This window comes from Eleutherodactylus coqui, chromosome 10, assembly GCF_035609145.1.
Source record: "Eleutherodactylus coqui strain aEleCoq1 chromosome 10, aEleCoq1.hap1, whole genome shotgun sequence".
Lineage (NCBI taxonomy): Eukaryota > Metazoa > Chordata > Amphibia > Anura > Eleutherodactylidae > Eleutherodactylus > Eleutherodactylus coqui.
The window spans coordinates 1,466,422-1,486,157 of NC_089846.1; the positions used below are offsets into that span (position 1 = coordinate 1,466,422).

The following is a 19,736-nucleotide window of genomic DNA, read 5'->3' on the forward strand; positions in this document are numbered from 1 at the left end:
TATGTCCCCCAGAGTGCGGCCAGTAACATCTACAACACATTATATGTCCCCCAGAGTGCAGCCAGCAACATCTCCAACACATTATATGTCCCCCAGAGGGCGGCCAGTAACATCTACAACACATTATATGTCCCCCAGAGTGCGGCCAGTAACCTCTCCAACACATTATATGTCCCACAGAGTGCAGCCAGTAACCTCTCCAACACATTATATGTCCCCCAGAGGGCGGCCAGTAACATCTCCAACACATTATATGTCCCCCAGAGTGCGGCCAGTAACATCTATAACACATTATATGTCCCCCAGAGGGCGGCCAGTAACATCTCCAACACATTATATGTCCCCCAGAGGGCGGCCAGTAACATCTATAACACATTATATGTCCCCCAGAGTGCGGCCAGTAACATCTCCAACACATTATATGTCCCCCAGAGTGCGGCCAGTAACATCTCCAACACATTATATGTCCCCCAGACTGCGGCAAGTAACATCCCCAACACATTATATGTCCCCCAGAGTGCGGCCAGTAACATCTCCAACACATTATATGTCCCCCAGAGTGCGGCCAGTAACATCTCCAACACATTATATGTCCCCCCAGAGTGCGGCCAGTAACATCTCCAACACATTATATGTCCCCCAGAGTGCGGCCAGTAACATCTCCAACACATTATATGTCCCCCAGAGTGCAGCCAGTATCATCTCCAACACATTATATGTCTCCCAGAGTGCGGCCAGTAACATCTCCAACACATTATATGTCCCCCAGAGTGCAGCCAGTAACAACTCCAACACATTATATGTCCCCCCAGAGTGCAACCAGTAACATCTCCAACACATTATATGTCCCCCCAGAGTGCGGCCAATAACATCTCCAACACATTATATGTCCCCCAGAGTGCCTCCAGTAACATCTCCAACACATTATATGTCCCCCAGAGTGCAGCCAATAACATCTCCAACACATTATATGTCTCCCAGAGTGCGACCAGTAACATCTCCAACACATTATATGTCCCCCAGAGTGCGGCCAGTAACATCTCCAACACATTATATGTCCCCCAGAGTGCAGCCAGTAACATCTACAACACATTATATGTCCCCCAGAGTGCAGCCAGTAACATCTCCAACACATTATATGTCCCCCAGAGTGCAGCCAGTAACATCTACAACACATTATATGTCCCCCAGAGTGCAGCCAGTAACATCTCCAACACATTATATGTCCCCCAGAGTGCGACCAGTAACATCTCCAACACATTATATGTCCCCCAGAGTGCAGCCAGTAACATCTCCAACACATTATATGTCCCCCAGAGTGCGGCCAGTAACATCTCCAACACATTATATGTCCCCCAGAGTGCAGCCAGTAACATCTACAACACATTATATGTCCCCCAGAGTGCAGCCAGTAACATCTCCAACACATTATATGTCCCCAGAGTGCAGCCAGTAACATCTACAACACATTATATGTCCCCCAGAGTGCAGCCAATAACATCTCCAACACATTATATGTCCCCCAGAGTGCGGCCAGTAACATCTCCAACACATTATATGTCCCCCAGAGTGCAGCCAGTAACATCTCCAACACATTATATGTCCCCCAGAGTGCGGCCAGTAACATCTCCAACACATTATATGTCCCCGAGTGCTCTCTACTGGTGGTCTGTAGGGGGCGTCCTGAGCCCGGTCACCTTGTGTGCCCCCATCCACTGGTCCCAACACCTCCTAACAGTCTGGTCAGAACAACCCGGTGGGGACAATTCATGGATACGACCCTCCAGCTCCTCCCATCACAATAATGCGCCCCCCTCTGGTAACGGGGTGGAATCTCTTCTCTGCGTCGTAGAGGCCTCTAGTGGCCAACAAGCTCTACAAGCGATAGAAGAGGTCACTGCAGACAAGGAGCCTCCGAGAGCCTCTTATAGGCCAAGGGGAACCACAAGACCGTCCATCTAATCCCCACAACTCCCATCATTACAGATCTGCCGGGGCCGGTGTCTGACAAGGAGTGTACAGACTGATATGCAGCAGCGGAGGGCTCTGGGATCAGCCGCCGCCGCCTCCATGTCCCCGCCGCATCTCTTCAGTCCTCTCACACCTCCGGCCCGCCCATCGCCCATCGCCCATCGCCCATCGCCCATCGCCCATCGCCCATCGCCCATCGCCTGCCTCGCGCTAGCATATTTCTGATTTCAGCCGCACTTAAGCAGCGCTGCTGATTAGAGCCACCTGATTAGCTCTTCGGCACCACGTGACTACACAGCGTGCACGCGGATTGCCTTCAGCAGCCGTGCACTACACACTACAGTTAAGCAGCACGGGGTTAGGGTTAGAGTTAACGAAACCTAACCCCAGCCCTAACCCTAAACAAACACTAACCCTAAACACTAACCGTATACCTAACCCTATAAGGCAATGCCCGTGCACGCTGTGTAGTCACGTGGTGCCGTACAGCCAATCAGGTGGCTCTAATCAGCAGCGCTGCACAACTGCGGCTGAAAACAGAAATATGCCTCGCGCTATCCTCGCTTCCCCATGAGGCGTAGCGAAGGGGCGTGGTGCACTGGTCACATGACTCTCGTCGAGCTGTTGCTAGGCAACACGTGGAAGCTTCTAGCGGCCTGCGCGCAGCTGTCGGGCGGATGGAGCAGTACAGTTTGCTCGGTCGGATCGGTGAAGGGGCGCACGGCATCGTGTTCAAGGCCAAACACATCGAGGTGACGGGAGGGGAGCTGCGGTGTATATAGGGGGTGTCCGTGTGTATAGGGGGGCTGCGGGTGTATATAGGGGGTGTCCGTGTGTATAGGGAGGCTGCGGGTGTGTATAGGGGGTGTCCGTATATATAGGGGGGCTGCGGTGTATATAGGGGGTGTCCATGTGTATCGGGGGACCGCGGGTGTATATAGGGGGTGTCCATGTGTATAGGGGGGCTGCGGGTGTATATAGGGGGTGTCCGTGTGTATAGGGAGGCTGCGGGTGTGTATAGGGGGTGTCCGTATGTATAGGGGGGCTGCGGTGTATATAGGGGGTGTCCATGTGTATCGGGGGACCGCGGGTGTATATAGGGGGTGTCCATGTGTATAGGGGGGCTGCGGGTGTATATAGGGGGTGTCCGTGTGTATAGGGAGGCTGCGGGTGTGTATAGGGGGTGTCCGTATGTATAGGGGGGGGCTGCGGTGTATATAGGGGGTGTCCATGTGTATCGGGGGACCGCGGGTGTATATAGGGGGTGTCCATGTGTATAGGGAGGCTGCGGGTGTGTATAGGGGGCTGCGGTGTATATAGGGGGTGTCCGTGTGTATAGGGGGGCTGCGGGTGTATATAGGGGAGCTGCAGGTGTATATGGGGGGTGTCCATGTGTATCGGGGGACCGCGGGTGTATATAGGGGGTGTCCATGTGTATCGGGGGCTGCGGTGTGTATAGGGGGGTGTCCATGTGTATAGGGGGGTGTCCATGTGTATAGGGGGCTGCGGTGTATATAGGGGGTGTCCATGTGTATAAGGGGGCTGCGGGTGTATATAGGGGGTGTCCGTGTGTATAGGGGGGGCTGCGGGTGTATATAGGGGGCGTCCATGTGTATAGGGGAGCTGCAGGTGTATATAGGGGGTGTCCATGTGTATAGGGGGACCGCGGGTGTATGTATATAAGGGGTGTCCATGTGTATCGGGGGACCGCGGGTGTATATAGGGGAGCTGCAGGTGTATATAGGGGGTGTCCATGTGTATAGGGGGACCGTGGGTGTATATAAGGGGTGTCCATGTGTATAGGGGGACCGCGGGTGTATATAGGGGGTGTCCATGTGTATAGGGGGGCTGTGGGTGTGTATAGGGGGTGTCCATGTGTATAGGGGGGCTGTGGGTGTGTATAGGGGGTGTCCATGTGTATAGGGGGACCGCGGGTGTATATAGCGGGTGTCCATGTGTATAGGGGGGCTGTGGGTGTATATATAGGGGGTGTCATTGTGTGTGAGGGGGGGCTGCAGGTGTATTAAGGGAGGGGGGATCCATATATGAGAGGGGGGCTGCGGTTGTATATAGGGGGTGTCCCTGCGTCAGAGGGGGCCTGTGGGGGTATGTATATATAATATATATATATATATATATATATATATATATATAGGGGTCCAGCAGGTGTATATACGGGATGTCCATGTGTATAGGGGGCTGCGGGTGTATATAGGGGGTGTCCATGTGTATATAGGGGGTGTCCATGTGTATAGGGGGGCTGCGTGTGTATATAGGGGGTGTCCATGTGTATAAGGGGGCTGCGGGTGTATATAGGGGGTGTTCATGTGTATAGGGGGGCTGCGGGTGTATATAGGGGGTGTTCATGTGTATAGAGGAGCTGCGGGTGTATATAGGGGGTGTTCATGTGTATAGGGGGGCTGCAGGTGTATATAGGGGGTGTTCATGTGTATAGGGAGGCTGCGGGTGTATATAGGGGGTGTCCATGTGTATATAGAGGAGCTGCGGGTGTATATAGGGGGTGTCCATGTGTATATAGAAAAGCTGCAGGTGTATATAGGGGGTGTCCATGTGTATAGGGGGGCTGCAGGTGTATATAGGGGGTGTTCATGTGTATAGGGAGGCTGCGTGTGTATATAGGGGGTTTCCATGTGTATAGGCGGGCTGCGGGTGTATATAGGGGGTGTCCATGTGTATAGGGGGCTGCGGGTGTATATAGGGGGTGTCCATGTGTATAGGGGGCTGCGGGTGTATATAGGGGGTGTCCATGTGTATAGGGGGTGTCCATGTGTATAGGGGGCTGCGGTGTATATAGGGGGTGTCCATGTGTATAGGGGGTGTCCATGTGTATAGGGGGGCCGCGGGTGTATATAGGGGGTGTCCATGTGTATAGGGGGGCCGCGGGTGTATATAGGGGGTGTCCATGTGTATCGGGGGCTGCGGTGTATATAGGGGGTGTCCGTGTGTATAGGGAGGCTGCGGGTGTGTATAGGGGGCTGCGGTGTATATAGGGGGTGTCCATGTGTATAGGGGGCTGCGGTGTGTATAGGGGGGTGTCCATGTGTATAGGGGGTGTCCATGTGTATAGGGGGCTGCGGTGTATATAGGGGGTGTCCATGTGTATAGGGGGGCTGCGGGTGTATATAGGGGGCGTCCATGTGTATAGGGGGGCTGCGGGTGTATATAGGGGGTGTCCATGTGTATAGGGGGACCGCGGGTGTATATAGGGGGTGTCCATGTGTATAGGGGGACCGCGGGTGTATATAGCGGGTGTCCATGTGTATAGGGGGACCGCGGGTGTATATAGCGGGTGTCCATGTGTATAGGGGGACCACGGGTGTATATAGGGGGTGTCCATGTGTATAGGGGGGCTGTGGGTATATATAGGGGGTGTCAATGTGTGTGAGGGGGGGCTGCGGGTTATTAAGGGAGGGGGGATCCATATATGAGAGGGGGGCTGCGGTTGTATATAGGGGGTGTCCCTGCGTCAGAGGGGGCCTGTGGGGGTATGTATATATATAATATATATATATATATATAGGGGTCCAGCAGGTGTATATACGGGATGTCCATGTGTATAGGGGGCTGCGGGTGTATATAGGGGGTGTCCATGTGTATATAGAGGAGCTGCGGGTGTATATAGGGGGGTGTCCATGTGTATAGGGGGGCTGCGTGTGTATATAGGGGGTGTCCATGTGTATAAGGGGGCTGCGGGTGTATATAGGGGGTGTTCATGTGTATAGAGGAGCTGCGGGTGTATATAGGGGGTGTCCATGTGTATAGGGGGGGTGTTCATGTGTATAGGGGGGCTGCAGGTGTATATAGGGGGTGTTCATGTGTATAGGGAGGCTGCGGGTGTATATAGGGGGGGTCCATGTGTATATAGAGGAGCTGCGGGTGTATATAGGGGGTGTCCATGTGTATATAGAGGAGCTGCGGGTGTATATAGGGGGTGTCCATGTGTATAGGGGGCTGCGGGTGTATATAGGGGGTGTTCATGTGTATAGGGGGGCTGCAGGTGTATATAGGGGGAGTTCATGTGTATAGGGGGGCTGCAGGTGTATATAGGGGGTGTTCATGTGTATAGGGAGGCTGCGGGTGTATATAGGGGGTTTCCATGTGTATAGGGGGGCTGCGGGTGTATATAGGGGGTATCCATGTGTATAGGGGGTTGCGGGTGTATATAGGGGGTGTCCATGTGTATAGGGGGGCTGCGGGTGCACATAGGGGGTGTCCATGTGTATAGGGGCTGCGGGTGTGTATAGGGGGTGTCCATGTGTATAGGGGGGCTGTGGGTGTATATAGGGGAGCTGCGGGTGTACATAGGGGGCGTCCATGTGTATACGGGCTGCGGATGTGTATAGGGGGTGTTCATGTGTATAGGGGGCTGCGGGTGTATATAGGGGGTGTCCATGTGTGAGGGAGGGCTGTGGGTGTGCATAGGGGGCGTCCATGTGTATAGGGGGGCTGCGGGTGTATATAGGGGGTGTCCATGTGTATAGGAGAGCTGCGGGTGTATATAGGGGGTGTCCATGTGTATAGGGGAGCTGCGGGTGTATATAGGGGGTGTCCATGTGTATAGGGGGCTGCGGGTGTATATAGGGGGTGTCCATGTGTATAGCGGGGCTGTGGGTGTATATAGGGGGTGTCCATGTGTATAGGGGGGCCGTGGGTGTATATAGGGGGTGTCCATGTGTATAGAGGGACCGCGGGTGTATATAGGGGGACCGCGGGTGTATATAGGGGGTGTTCATGTGTATAGGGGGGCTGCAGGTGTGTATAGGGGGTGTCCATGTGTATAGGGGGGCTGCGGATGTGTATAGCGGGTGTCCATGTGTATAGAGGGGCTGCGGGTGTGTATAGGGGGTGTCCATGTGTATAGGGGGGCTGCGGATGTGTATAGCGGGTGTCCATGTGTATAGGGGGGCTGCGGGTGTGTATAGGGGGTGTCCATGTGTATAGGGGGGCTGCGGGTGTGTATAGGGGGTGTCCATGTGTATAGGGGTGTCCATGTGTATAAGGGGGCTGCGGATGTATATCGGGGGTGTTCATGTGTATAGGGCGGCTGCGGGTGTGTATAGGTGGTGTCCATGTGTATAGGGGGCTGCGGGTGTATATAGGGGGTGTCCATGTGTATAGGGGGCTGTGGGTGTGTATAGGGGGGCTGCGGGTGTATATAGGGGTGTCCATGTGTATAGGAGGGCTGCGGGTGTGTATAGGTGGTGTCCATGTGTATAGGGGGATTGCAGGTGTGTATAGGGGGTGTCCATGTGTATAGGGGGACCGCGGGTGTGTATAGGGGGTGTTCATGTGTATAGGGGGGCTGCGGGTGTGTATAGGTGGTGTCCATGTGTATAGGGGGGCTGCGGGTGTGTATAGGGGGTGTCCATGTGTATAGGGGGCTGTGGGTGTGTATAGGGGGGCTGCGGGTGTATATAGGGGTGTCCATGTGTATAGGAGGGCTGCGGGTGTGTATAGGTGGTGTCCATGTGTATAGGGGGATTGCAGGTGTGTATAGGGGGTGTCCATGTGTATAGGGGGACCGCGGGTCTGTATAGGGGGTGTTCATGTGTATAGGGGGGCTGCGGGTGTGTATAGGTGGTGTCCATGTGTATAGGGGGGCTGCGGGTGTGTATAGGGGGTGTCCATGTGTATAGGGGGGCTGTGGGTGTGTATAGGGGGTGTCCATGTGTTTAGGGGGGCTGCGGGTGTGTATAGGGGGTGTCCATGTGTATAGGGGGGCTGCGGGTGTGTACAGGAAGTGTCCATGTGTATAGTCGGGCTGTGGGTGTGTATAGGTGGTGTCCGTGTATAGGGGGTGTCCGTGTGTATAGGGGGTGTCCGTGTGTATAGGCGGGCTGCGAGTGTATATAGGGGGTGTTCGTGTGTATAGGGAGGCTGCGGGTGTGTATAGGGGGTGTCCATGTGTATATAGAGAAGCCGCGGGTGTATATAGGGGGTGTCCATGTGTATAGGGGAGCTGCGGGTGTACATAGGGGGCGTCCATGTGTATAGGGGGCTGCTGGTGTATATAGGGGGTGTCCATGTGTATAGGGGGACCGCGGGTGTATATAAGGGGTGTCCATGTGTATCGGGGGACTGCGGGTGTATATAGGGGGTGTCCATGTGTATAGGGGGGCTGCGGGTGTATATAGCAGGTGTCCATGTGTATAGGGGGACCACGGGTGTATATAGGGGGTGTCCATGTGTATAGGGGGACCACGGGTGTGTATAGGGGGTGTCCAGGTGTATAGGGGGTGTCCATGTGTATAGGGGGGCTGTGGGTATATATAGGGGGTGTCAATGTGTGTGAGGGGGGGCTGCGGGTGTATTAAGGGAGGGGGGATCCATATATGAGAGGGGGCTGTGGTTGTATATAGGGGGTGTCCCTGCGTGAGAGGGGGCCTGTGGGGGTATGTATGTGTGTGTGTATATATATATGTATGTATGTATGTATGTGTGTGTGTGTGTGTGTGTGTGTGTGTGTGTGTGTGTATATATATATATGTATGTATGTATGTATGTGTGTGTGTGTATATATGTATATATATATAGATATATATATATACAATAGGGGTCCAGCAGGTGTATATACGGGATGTCCATGTGTGAGAAGGGGGCTGCGGGTGTATATAGAGGGTGTCCATGTGTGAGGAAGGGCTGCTGGTGTGTGTATAGTGGGGTTCCTGTTGTATATAGAGGGGCTGCGGGTGTATATGGGGTGTTCCCATGTGTGAGAGAGGGCTGCTCGTTTTTATAAAGGGGTTCTGGGTGTATATAGGAGCCTATATAGGTGAATATAGGGGGGCGGCTGGTGTATATAGGGTGGGTGTCCATGTGTGAAAGGCGGGCTGCAGGTGGATATAGGGGGTGTCCATGTGTATAGGGGGGCTGTGGGTGTATATAACGGGTGTCCATATGCTCAGGGTTTATACAGAGGCGCTTCGGGTGTATATAGGGGGTGGCGTGTGTATATAGGTGGGGTGTCCATGTGTGAGGGGGGGCTGTGGGTGTATATAGGGGGTGTCCATGTGTGAGGGGGGGGCTGTGGGTGTATATAGGGGGTGTCCATGTGTGAGGGGGGGCTGTGGGTGTATATAGGGGCCGTCACTACTGCTGGGGGCCGCTAGGGGCCGTCACTACTGCTGGGGGCCGCTAGGGGCCGTCACTACTGCTGGGGGCCGCTAGGGGCCGTCACTGCTGCTGTGGGCTGTTGCTATCACTACTGCTGGGGGCCGCTTTGGGCTGTCGCTATCACTACTGCTGGGGGCCGCTTTGGGCTGTCGCTGTCACTACTGCTGGGGGCCGCTTTGGGCTGTCGCTGTCACTACTGCTGGGGGCCGCTTTGGGCTGTCGCTGTCACTACTGCTGGGGGCCGCTTTGGGCTGTCGCTGTCACTACTGCTGGGGGTCGCTTTGGGCTGTCGCTGTCACTACTGCTGGGGGTCGCTTTGGGCTGTCGCTGTCACTACTGCTGGGGGTCGCTTTGGGCTGTCGCTGTCACTACTGCTGGGGGCCGCTTTGGGCTGTCGCTGTCACTACTGCTGGGGGCCGCTTTGGGCTGTCGCTGTCACTACTGCTGGGGGCCGCTGTGGGCCGTCACTGCTGCTGTGGGCCGTCACTGCTGCTGTGGGCCGTCACTGCTGCTTTGGGCCGTCACTGCTGCTGTGGGCCGTCACTGCTGCTGTTGGCTGTCGCTACCACTACTGCTTCAAGGCCAAACACATCGAGGTGACGGGAGGGGAGCTGCGGTGTATATAGGGGGTGTCCGTGTGTATAGGGAGGCTGCGGGTGTGTATAGGGGAGCTGCAGGTGTATATAGGGGGTGTCCGTGTGTATAGGGGGGCTGCGGGTGTGTATAGGGGGCTGCGGTGTATATAGGGGGTGTCCATGTGTATCGGGGGACCGCGGGTGTATATAGGGGGTGTCCATGTGTATCGGGGGCTGCGGTGTATATAGGGGGTGTCCGTGTGTATAGGGAGGCTGCGGGTGTGTATAGGGGGCTGCGGTGTATATAGGGGGTGTCCGTGTGTATAGGGGGGCTGCGGGTGTGTATAGGGGGCTGCGGTGTATATAGGGGGTGTCCATGTGTATCGGGGGACCGCGGGTGTATATAGGGGGTGTCCATGTGTATAGGGAGGCTGCGGGTGTGTATAGGGGGCTGCGGTGTATATAGGGGGTGTCCGTGTGTATAGGGAGGCTGCGGGTGTGTATAGGGGAGCTGCAGGTGTATATAGGGGGTGTCCGTGTGTATAGGGGGGCTGCGGGTGTATATAGGGGAGCTGCAGGTGTATATAGGGGGTGTCCATGTGTATCGGGGGACCGCGGGTGTATATAGGGGGTGTCCATGTGTATAGGGGGTGTCCATGTGTATAGGGGGCTGCGATGTATATAGGGGGGTGTCCATGTGTATAGGGGGGTGTCCATGTGTATAGGGGGCTGCGGTGTATATAGGGGGTGTCCATGTGTATAAGGGGGCTGCGGGTGTATATAGGGGGTGTCCGTGTGTATAGGGGGGGCTGCGGGTGTATATAGGGGGCGTCCATGTGTATAGGGGAGCTGCAGGTGTATATAGGGGGTGTCCATGTGTATAGGGGGACCGCGGGTGTATATAAGGGGTGTCCATGTGTATCGGGGGACCGCGGGTGTATATAGGGGAGCTGCAGGTGTATATAGGGGGTGTCCATGTGTATAGGGGGACCGTGGGTGTATATAAGGGGTGTCCATGTGTATAGGGGGACCGCGGGTGTATATAGGGGGTGTCCATGTGTATAGGGGGGCTGTGGGTGTGTATAGGGGGTGTCCATGTGTATAGGGGGGCTGTGGGTGTGTATAGGGGGTGTCCATGTGTATAGGGGGACCGCGGGTGTAGATAGCGGGTGTCCATGTGTATAGGGGGGCTGTGGGTATATATAGGGGGTGTCAATGTGTGTGAGGGGGGGCTGCAGGTGTATTAAGGGAGGGGGGATCCATATATGAGAGGGGGGCTGCGGTTGTATATAGGGGGTGTCCCTGCGTCAGAGGGGGCCTGTGGGGGTATGTATATATATATATATATAGGGGTCCAGCAGGTGTATATACGGGATGTCCATGTGTATAGGGGGCTGCGGGTGTATATAGGGGGTGTCCATGTGTATATAGGGGGTGTCCATGTGTATAGGGGGGCTGCGTGTGTATATAGGGGGTGTCCATGTGTATAAGGGGGCTGCGGGTGTATATAGGGGGTGTTCATGTGTATAGAGGAGCTGCGGGTGTATATAGGGGGTGTTCATGTGTATAGGGGGGCTGCAGGTGTATATAGGGGGTGTTCATGTGTATAGGGAGGCTGCGGGTGTATATAGGGGGTGTCCATGTGTATATAGAGGAGCTGCGGGTGTATATAGGGGGTGTCCATGTGTATATAGAAAAGCTGCGGGTGTATATAGGGGGTGTCCATGTGTATAGGGGGGCTGCAGGTGTATATAGGGGGTGTCCATGTGTATATAGAAAAGCTGCGGGTGTATATAGGGGGTGTCCATGTGTATAGGGAGGCTGCGGGTGTATATAGGGGGTGTCCATGTGTATAGGGGGGCTGCGGGTGTATATAGGGGGTGTCCATGTGTATAGGGGTTGTCCATGTGTATAGGGGGCTGCGGTGTATATAGGGGGTGTCCATGTGTATAGGGGGCTGCGGTGTATATAGGGGGTGTCCATGTGTATAGGGGGACCGCGGGTGTATATAGGGGGTGTCCATGTGTATCGGGGGCTGCGGTGTATATAGGGGGTGTCCGTATGTATAGGGAGGCTGCGGGTGTGTATAGGGGGCTGCGGTGTATATAGGGGGTGTCCATGTGTATAAGGGGGCTGCGGGTGTATATAGGGGGTGTTCATGTGTATAGGGGGCTGCGGTGTATATAGGGGGTGTCCATGTGTATAGGGGGCTGCGGTGTATATAGGGGGCGTCCATGTGTATAGGGGGGCTGCGGGTGTATATAGGGGGCGTCCATGTGTATAGGGGGGCTGCGGGTGTATATAGGGGGTGTCCATGTGTATAGGGGGACCGCGGGTGTATATAGCGCGTGTCCATGTGTATAGGGGGACCACGGGTGTATATAGGGGGTGTCCATGTGTATAGGGGGTGTCAATGTGTGTGAGGGGGGGCTGCGGGTTATTAAGGGAGGGGGGATCCATATATGAGAGGGGGGCTGCGGTTGTATATAGGGGGTGTCCCTGCGTCAGAGGGGGCCTGTGGGGGTATGTATATATATATATATATAGGGGTCCAGCAGGTGTATATACGGGATGTCCATGTGTATAGGGGGCTGCGGGTGTATATAGGGGGTGTCCATGTGTATATAGAGGAGCTGCGGGTGTATATAGGGGGGTGTCCATGTGTATAGGGGGGCTGCGTGTGTATATAGGGGGTGTCCATGTGTATAAGGGGGCTGCGGGTGTATATAGGGGGTGTTCATGTGTATAGAGGAGCTGCGGGTGTATATAGGGGGTGTCCATGTGTATAGGGGGGGTGTTCATGTGTATAGGGGGGCTGCAGGTGTATATAGGGGGTGTTCATGTGTATAGGGAGGCTGCGGGTGTATATAGGGGGGGTCCATGTGTATATAGAGGAGCTGCGGGTGTATATAGGGGGTGTCCATGTGTATATAGAGGAGCTGCGGGTGTATATAGGGGGTGTCCATGTGTATAGGGGGCTGCGGGTGTATATAGGGGGTGTTCATGTGTATAGGGGGGCTGCAGGTGTATATAGGGGGAGTTCATGTGTATAGGGGGGCTGCAGGTGTATATAGGGGGTGTTCATGTGTATAGGGAGGCTGCGGGTGTATATAGGGGGTTTCCATGTGTATAGGGGGGCTGCGGGTGTATATAGGGGGTATCCATGTGTATAGGGGCTGCGGGTGTGTATAGGGGGTGTCCATGTGTATAGGGGGGCTGCGGGTGTATATAGGGGAGCTGCGGGTGTACATAGGGGGCGTCCATGTGTATACGGGCTGCGGGTGTGTATAGGGGGTGTCCATGTGTATAGGGGGGCTGCGGGTGTATATAGTGGAGCTGCGGGTGTACATAGGGGGCGTCCATGTGTATACGGGCTGCGGGTGTGTATAGGGGGTGTCCATGTGTATAGGGGGCTGCGGGTGTATATAGGGGGTGTCCATGTGTGAGGGAGGGCTGTGGGTGTGCATAGGGGGCGTCCATGTGTATAGGGGGGCTGCGGGTGTATATAGGGGGTGTCCATGTGTATAGGGGAGCTGCGGGTGTATATAGGGGGTGTCCATGTGTATAGGGGAGCTGCGGGTGTATATAGGGGGTGTCCATGTGTATAGCGGGGCTGTGGGTGTATATAGGGGGTGTCCATGTGTATAGGGGGGCCGTGGGTGTATATAGGGGGTGTCCATGTGTATAGAGGGACCGCGGGTGTATATAGGGGGACCGCGGGTGTATATAGGGGGTGTTCATGTGTATAGGGGGGCTGCAGGTGTGTATAGGGGGTGTCCATGTGTATAGGGGGGCTGCGGATGTGTATAGCGGGTGTCCATGTGTATAGAGGGGCTGCGGGTGTGTATAGGGGGTGTCCATGTGTATAGGGGGGCTGCGGATGTGTATAGCGGGTGTCCATGTGTATAGGGGGGCTGCGGGTGTGTATAGGGGGTGTCCATGTGTATAGGGGGGCTGCGGGTGTGTATAGGGGGTGTCCATGTGTATAGGGGTGTCCATGTGTATAAGGGGGCTGCGGATGTATATCGGGGGTGTTCATGTGTATAGGGGGGCTGCGGGTGTGTATAGGTGGTGTCCATGTGTATAGGGGGCTGCGGGTGTATATAGGGGGTGTCCATGTGTATAGGGGGCTGTGGGTATGTATAGGGGGGCTGCGGGTGTATATAGGGGTGTCCATGTGTATAGGAGGGCTGCGGGTGTGTATAGGTGGTGTCCATGTGTATAGGGGGATTGCAGGTGTGTATAGGGGGTGTCCATGTGTATAGGGGGACCGCGGGTGTGTATAGGGGGTGTTCATGTGTATAGGGGGGCTGCGGGTGTGTATAGGTGGTGTCCATGTGTATAGGGGGGCTGCGGGTGTGTATAGGGTGTGTCCATGTGTATAGGGGGGCTGTGGGTGTGTATAGGGGGTGTCCATGTGTTTAGGGGGGCTGCGGGTGTGTATAGGGGGTGTCCATGTGTATAGGGGGGCTGCGGGTGTGTACAGGGGGTGTCCATGTGTATAGTCGGGCTGTGGGTGTGTATAGGGGGTGTCCGTGTGTATAGGGGGCTGCGGGTGTGTATAGGGGGTGTCCGTGTGTATAGGCGGGCTGCGAGTGTATATAGGGGGTGTTCGTGTGTATAGGGAGGCTGCGGGTGTGTATAGGGGGTGTCCATGTGTATATAGAGAAGCCGCGGGTGTATATAGGGGGTGTCCATGTGTATAGGGGAGCTGCGGGTGTACATAGGGGGCGTCCATGTGTATAGGGGGCTGCTGGTGTATATAGGGGGTGTCCATGTGTATAGGGGGACCGCGGGTGTATATAAGGGGTGTCCATGTGTATCGGGGGACTGCGGGTGTATATAGGGGGTGTCCATGTGTATAGGGGGGCTGCGGGTGTATTTAGCAGGTGTCCATGTGTATAGGGGGACCACGGGTGTATATAGGGGGTGTCCATGTGTATAGGGGGACCACGGGTGTATATAGGGGGTGTCCATGTGTATAGGGGGACCACGGGTGTGTATAGGGGGTGTCCAGGTGTATAGGGGGTGTCCATGTGTATAGGGGGGCTGTGGGTATATATAGGGGGTGTCAATGTGTGTGAGGGGGGGGCTGCGGGTGTATTAAGGGAGGGGGGATCCATATATGAGAGGGGGCTGTGGTTGTATATAGGGGGTGTCCCTGCGTGAGAGGGGGCCTGTGGGGGTATGTATGTGTGTGTGTATATATATATATATATGTGTGTGTGTGTGTGTGTGTGTGTGTGTGTGTGTGTGTGTGTGTGTGTGTGTGTATATATATATATGTATGTATGTATGTGTGTGTATATATATGTATATATATATATATATATATATATATATATATATATATATATATATATATAATAGGGGTCCAGCAGGTGTATATACGGGATGTCCATGTGTGAGAAGGGGGCTGCGGGTGTATATAGAGGGTGTCCATGTGTGAGGAAGGGCTGCTGGTGTGTGTATAGTGGGGTTCCTGTTGTATATAGAGGGGCTGCGGGTGTATATGGGGTGTTCCCATGTGTGAGAGAGGGCTGCTCGTTTTTATAAAGGGGTTCTGGGTGTATATAGGAGCCTATATAGGTGAATATAGGGGGGCGGCTGGTGTATATAGGGTGGGTGTCCATGTGTGAAAGGCGGGCTGCAGGTGGATATAGGGGGTGTCCATGTGTATAGGGGGGCTGTGGGTGTATATAACGGGTGTCCATATGCTCAGGGTTTATACAGAGGCGCTTCGGGTGTATATAGGGGGTGGCGTGTGTATATAGGTGGGGTGTCCATGTGTGAGGGGGGGCTGTGGGTGTATATAGGGGGTGTCCATGTGTGAGGGGGGGGGCTGTGGGTGTATATAGGGGGTGTCCATGTGTGAGGGGGGGCTGTGGGTGTATATAGGGGCCGTCACTACTGCTGGGGGCCGCTAGGGGCCGTCACTACTGCTGGGGGCCGCTAGGGGCCGTCACTACTGCTGGGGGCCGCTAGGGGCCGTCACTGCTGCTGTGGGCTGTTGCTATCACTACTGCTGGGGGCCGCTTTGGGCTGTCACTACCACTACTGCTTGGGGCCGCTTTGGGCTGTCGCTGTCACTACTGCTTGAGGCCGCTTTGGGCTGTCGCTGTCACTACTGCTGGGGGCCGCTTTGGGCTGTCGCTGTCACTACTGCTGGGGGCCGCTGTGGGCCGTCACTGCTGCTGTGGGCCGTCACTGCTGCTGTGGGCCGTCACTGCTGCTGTTGGCTGTCGCTACCACTACTGCTTGGGGCCGCTTTGGGCTGTCGCTGTCACTACCACTACTGCTTGGGGCCGCTTTGGGCTGTCGCTGTCACTACTGCTTGAGGCCGCTTTGGGCTGTCGCTGTCACTACTGCTGGGGGCCGCTTTGGGCTGTCGCTGTCACTACTGCTGGGGGCCGCTGTGGGCTGTCACTACTTCTGTGGGCTGTCACTACTTCTGGGGGCCGCTGTGGGCTGTCGCTGTCACTACTACTGTGGGCTGTCACTACTGCTAGGGGCCGCTTTGGGGTATCGCTGTCACTACTGCTAGGGGACGCTTTGGGCTGTCGCTGTCACTACTACTGTGGGCTGTCTCTACTTCTGGGGGCCGCTGTGGGCTGTCTCTACTTCTGGGGGCCGCTGTGGGCTGTCGCTGTCACTACTGCTGTGGGCTGTCACTACTGCTGGGGGCCGCTGTGTGCTGTCACTACTGCTGGGGGCTGCTGTGGGCCGTCACTACTGCTGTGGGCCGTCACTGCTGCTGTGGGCTGTCGCTGTCACTACTGCTGGGGGCCGCTTTGGGCTGTCGCTGTCACTACTGCTGGGGGCCGCTTTGGGCTGTCGCTGTCACTACTGCTGGGGGCCGCTTTGGGCTGTCGCTGTCACTACTGCTGGGGGCCGCTTTGGGCTGTCGCTGTCACTACTGCTGGGGGCCGCTGTGGGCTGTCGCTGTCACTACTACTGTGGGCTGTCACTACTGTCACTGCTGCTGTGGGCTGTCGCTGTCACTGCTGCTGTGGGCTGTCGCTGTCACTACTGCTGGGGGCCGCTTTGGGCTGTCGCTGTCACTACTGCTGGGGGCCGCTGTGGGCTGTCACTACTGCTGGGGGCCGCTGTGGGCTGTCACTACTGCTGGGGGCCGCTGTGGGCTGTCACTACTGCTGGGGGCCGCTGTGGGCTGTCACTACTGCTGGGGGCCGCTGTGGGCTGTCACTACTGCTGGGGGCCGTCTTTGCTGCTGGGGGCTGCTGGGGGCCGTCTTTGCTGCTGGGGGCCGTCTTTGCTGCTGGGGGCTGCTGGGGGCCGTCTTTGCTGCTGGGGGCCGTCTTTGCTGCTGGGGGCCGTCTTTGCTGCTGGGGGCCGTCTTTGCTGCTGGGGGCCGTCTTTGCTGCTGGGGGCCGTCTTTGCTGCTGGGGGCCGTCTTTGCTGCTGGGGGCCGTCTTTGCTGCTGGGGGCCGTCTTTGCTGCTGGGGGCCGCTGGCGGCCGTCTTTGCTGCTGGGGGCCGCTGGCGGCCGTCTTTGCTGCTGGGGGCCGCTGGCGGCCGTCTTTGCTGCTGGGGGCCGCTGGCGGCCGTCTTTGCTGCTGGGGGCCGCTGGCGGCCGTCTTTGCTGCTGGGGGCCGCTGGCGGCCGTCACTACTGCTGGGGGCCGCTGGCGGCCGTCACTACTGCTGGGGGCCGCTGGCGGCCGTCACTACTGCTGGGGGCCGCTGGCGGCCGTCACTACTGCTGGGGGCCGCTGGCGGCCGTCACTACTGCTGGGGGCCGCTGGGGGCCGTCACTACTGCTGGGGGCCGTCACTACTGCTGGGGGCCGTCACTACTGCTGGGGGCCGTCACTACTGCTGGGGGCCGTCACTACTGCTGGGGGCCGTCACTACTGCTGGGGGCCGTCACTACTGCTGGGGGCCGTCACTACTGCTGGGGGCCGTCACTACTGCTGGGGGCCGTCTTTGCTGCTGGGGGCTGCTGGGGGCCGTCTTTGCTGCTGGGGGCCGTCTTTGCTGCTGGGGGCCGTCACTACTGCTGGGGGCCGCTGGGGGCCGTCACTACTGCTGGGGGCCGCTGGGGGCCGTCACTACTGCTGGGGGCCGCTGGGGGCCGTCACTACTGCTGGGGGCCGCTGTGGGCTGTCACTACTGCTGGGGGCCGTCTTTGCTGCTGGGGGCTGCTGGGGGCCGTCTTTGCTGCTGGGGGCCGTCTTTGCTGCTGGGGGCCGCTGGGGGCCGTCTTTGCTGCTGGGGGCCGCTGGCGGCCGTCTTTGCTGCTGGGGGCCGCTGGCGGCCGTCTTTGCTGCTGGGGGCCGCTGGCGGCCGTCTTTGCTGCTGGGGGCCGCTGGCGGCCGTCTTTGCTGCTGGGGGCCGCTGGCGGCCGTCTTTGCTGCTGGGGGCCGCTGGCGGCCGTCTTTGCTGCTGGGGGCCGCTGGCGGCCGTCTTTGCTGCTGGGGGCCGCTGGCGGCCGTCACTGCTGCTGGGGGCCGCTGGCGGCCGTCACTACTGCTGGGGGCCGCTGGGGGCCGTCACTACTGCTGGGGGCCGTCACTACTGCTGGGGGCCGTCACTACTGCTGGGGGCCGCTGGGGGCCGTCACTACTGCTGGGGGCCGCTGGGGGCCGTCACTACTGCTGGGGGCCGCTGGGGGCCGTCACTACTGCTGGGGGCCGCTGGGGGCCGTCACTACTGCTGGGGGCCGCTGGGGGCCGTCACTACTGCTGGGGGCCGCTGGGGGCCGTCACTACTGCTGGGGGCCGCTGGGGGCCGTCACTACTGCTGGGGGCCGTCACTACTGCTGGGGGCCGCTGGGGGCCGTCACTACTGCTGGGGGCCGCTGGGGGCCGTCACTACTGCTGGGGGCCGCTGTGGGCCGTCACTACTGCTGGGGGCCGCTGTGGGCCGTCACTACTGCTGGGGGCCGCTGTGGGCCGTCACTACTGCTGGGGGCCGCTGTGGGCCGTCACTACTGCTGGGGGCCGCTGTGGGCCGTCACTACTTCTGGGGGCCGCTGTGGGCCGTCACTACTGCTGGGGGCCGCTGTGGGCCGTCACTACTGCTGGGGGCCGTCACTGCTGCTGTGGGCTGTCGCTATCACTACTGCTTGGGGCCGCTTTGGGCTGTCGCTGTCACTACTGCTGGGGGCCGCTTTGGGCTGTCGCTGTCACTACTGCTGGGGGCCGCTTTGGGGTGTCGCTGTCACGACTGCTGGGGGCCGCTGTGGGTTGTCACTACTTCTGTGGGCTGTCGCTGTCACTACTACTGTGGGCTGTCACTACTGCTGGGGGCCGCTGTGGGCTGTCGCTGTCACTACTGCTGTGGGCTGTCACTGCTGCTGTGGGCTGTCGCTGTCACTACTGCTGTGGGCTGTCGCTGTCACTACTGCTGTGGGCCGCTTTGGGCTGTCGCTGTCACTGCTGCTGGGGGCCGCTTTGGGCTGTCGCTGTCACTACTGCTGGGGGCCGCTTTGGGCTGTCGCTGTCACTACTGCTGTGGGCTGTCACTACTGCTGGGGGCCGTCACTACTGCTGGGGGCCGTCACTACTGCTGTGGGCCGTCACTGCTGCTGTGGGCCGTCACTGCTGCTGTGGGCCGTCACTGCTGCTGTGGGCCGTCACTGCTGCTGGGGGCCGCTGTGGGCCGTCACTACTGCTGGGGGCCGCTGTGGGCCGTCACTACTGCTGGGGGCCGCTGTGGGCCGTCACTACTGCTGGGGGCCGCTGTGGGCCGTCACTACTGCTGGGGGCCGCTGTGGGCCGTCACTACTGCTGGGGGCCGCTGTGGGCCGTCACTACTGCTGGGGGCCGCTGTGGGCCGTCACTACTGCTGGGGGCCGCTGTGGGCCGTCACTACTGCTGGGGGCCGCTGTGGGCCGTCACTACTGCTGGGGGCCGCTGTGGGCCGTCACTACTGCTGGGGGCCGCTTTGGGCTGTCGCTGTCACTACTGCTGGGGGCCGCTGTGGGCTGTCGCTGTCACTACTGCTGGGGGCCGCTGTGGGCTGTCTCTACTGCTGGGGGCCGCTGTGCACTGTCACTACTGCTGGGGGCCACTGTGGGCTGTCACTACTGCTGGG

General features: G+C 57.8%; 1 protein-coding gene across 2 annotated transcripts in view; it reads left to right on the forward strand.

The window, feature by feature from the left end:
- The first annotated feature begins 2,577 nt into the window (after positions 1-2,577).
- CDK20 (cyclin dependent kinase 20) overlaps positions 2,578-19,736 on the forward strand; it is a 59,527-nt gene continuing 42,368 nt past the window's right edge. Inside the window, exon 1 of one of the 2 annotated variants that reach the window (XM_066579956.1) lies at positions 2,578-2,723. In XM_066579956.1, the coding sequence (XP_066436053.1) occupies positions 2,649-2,723 (75 nt within the window). In that variant the 5' untranslated portion in view covers positions 2,578-2,648. Of the gene's footprint in view, positions 2,724-9,686; positions 9,702-19,736 lie in introns of those variants that run through there. The other variant, XM_066579957.1, reaches the window with a different exon arrangement.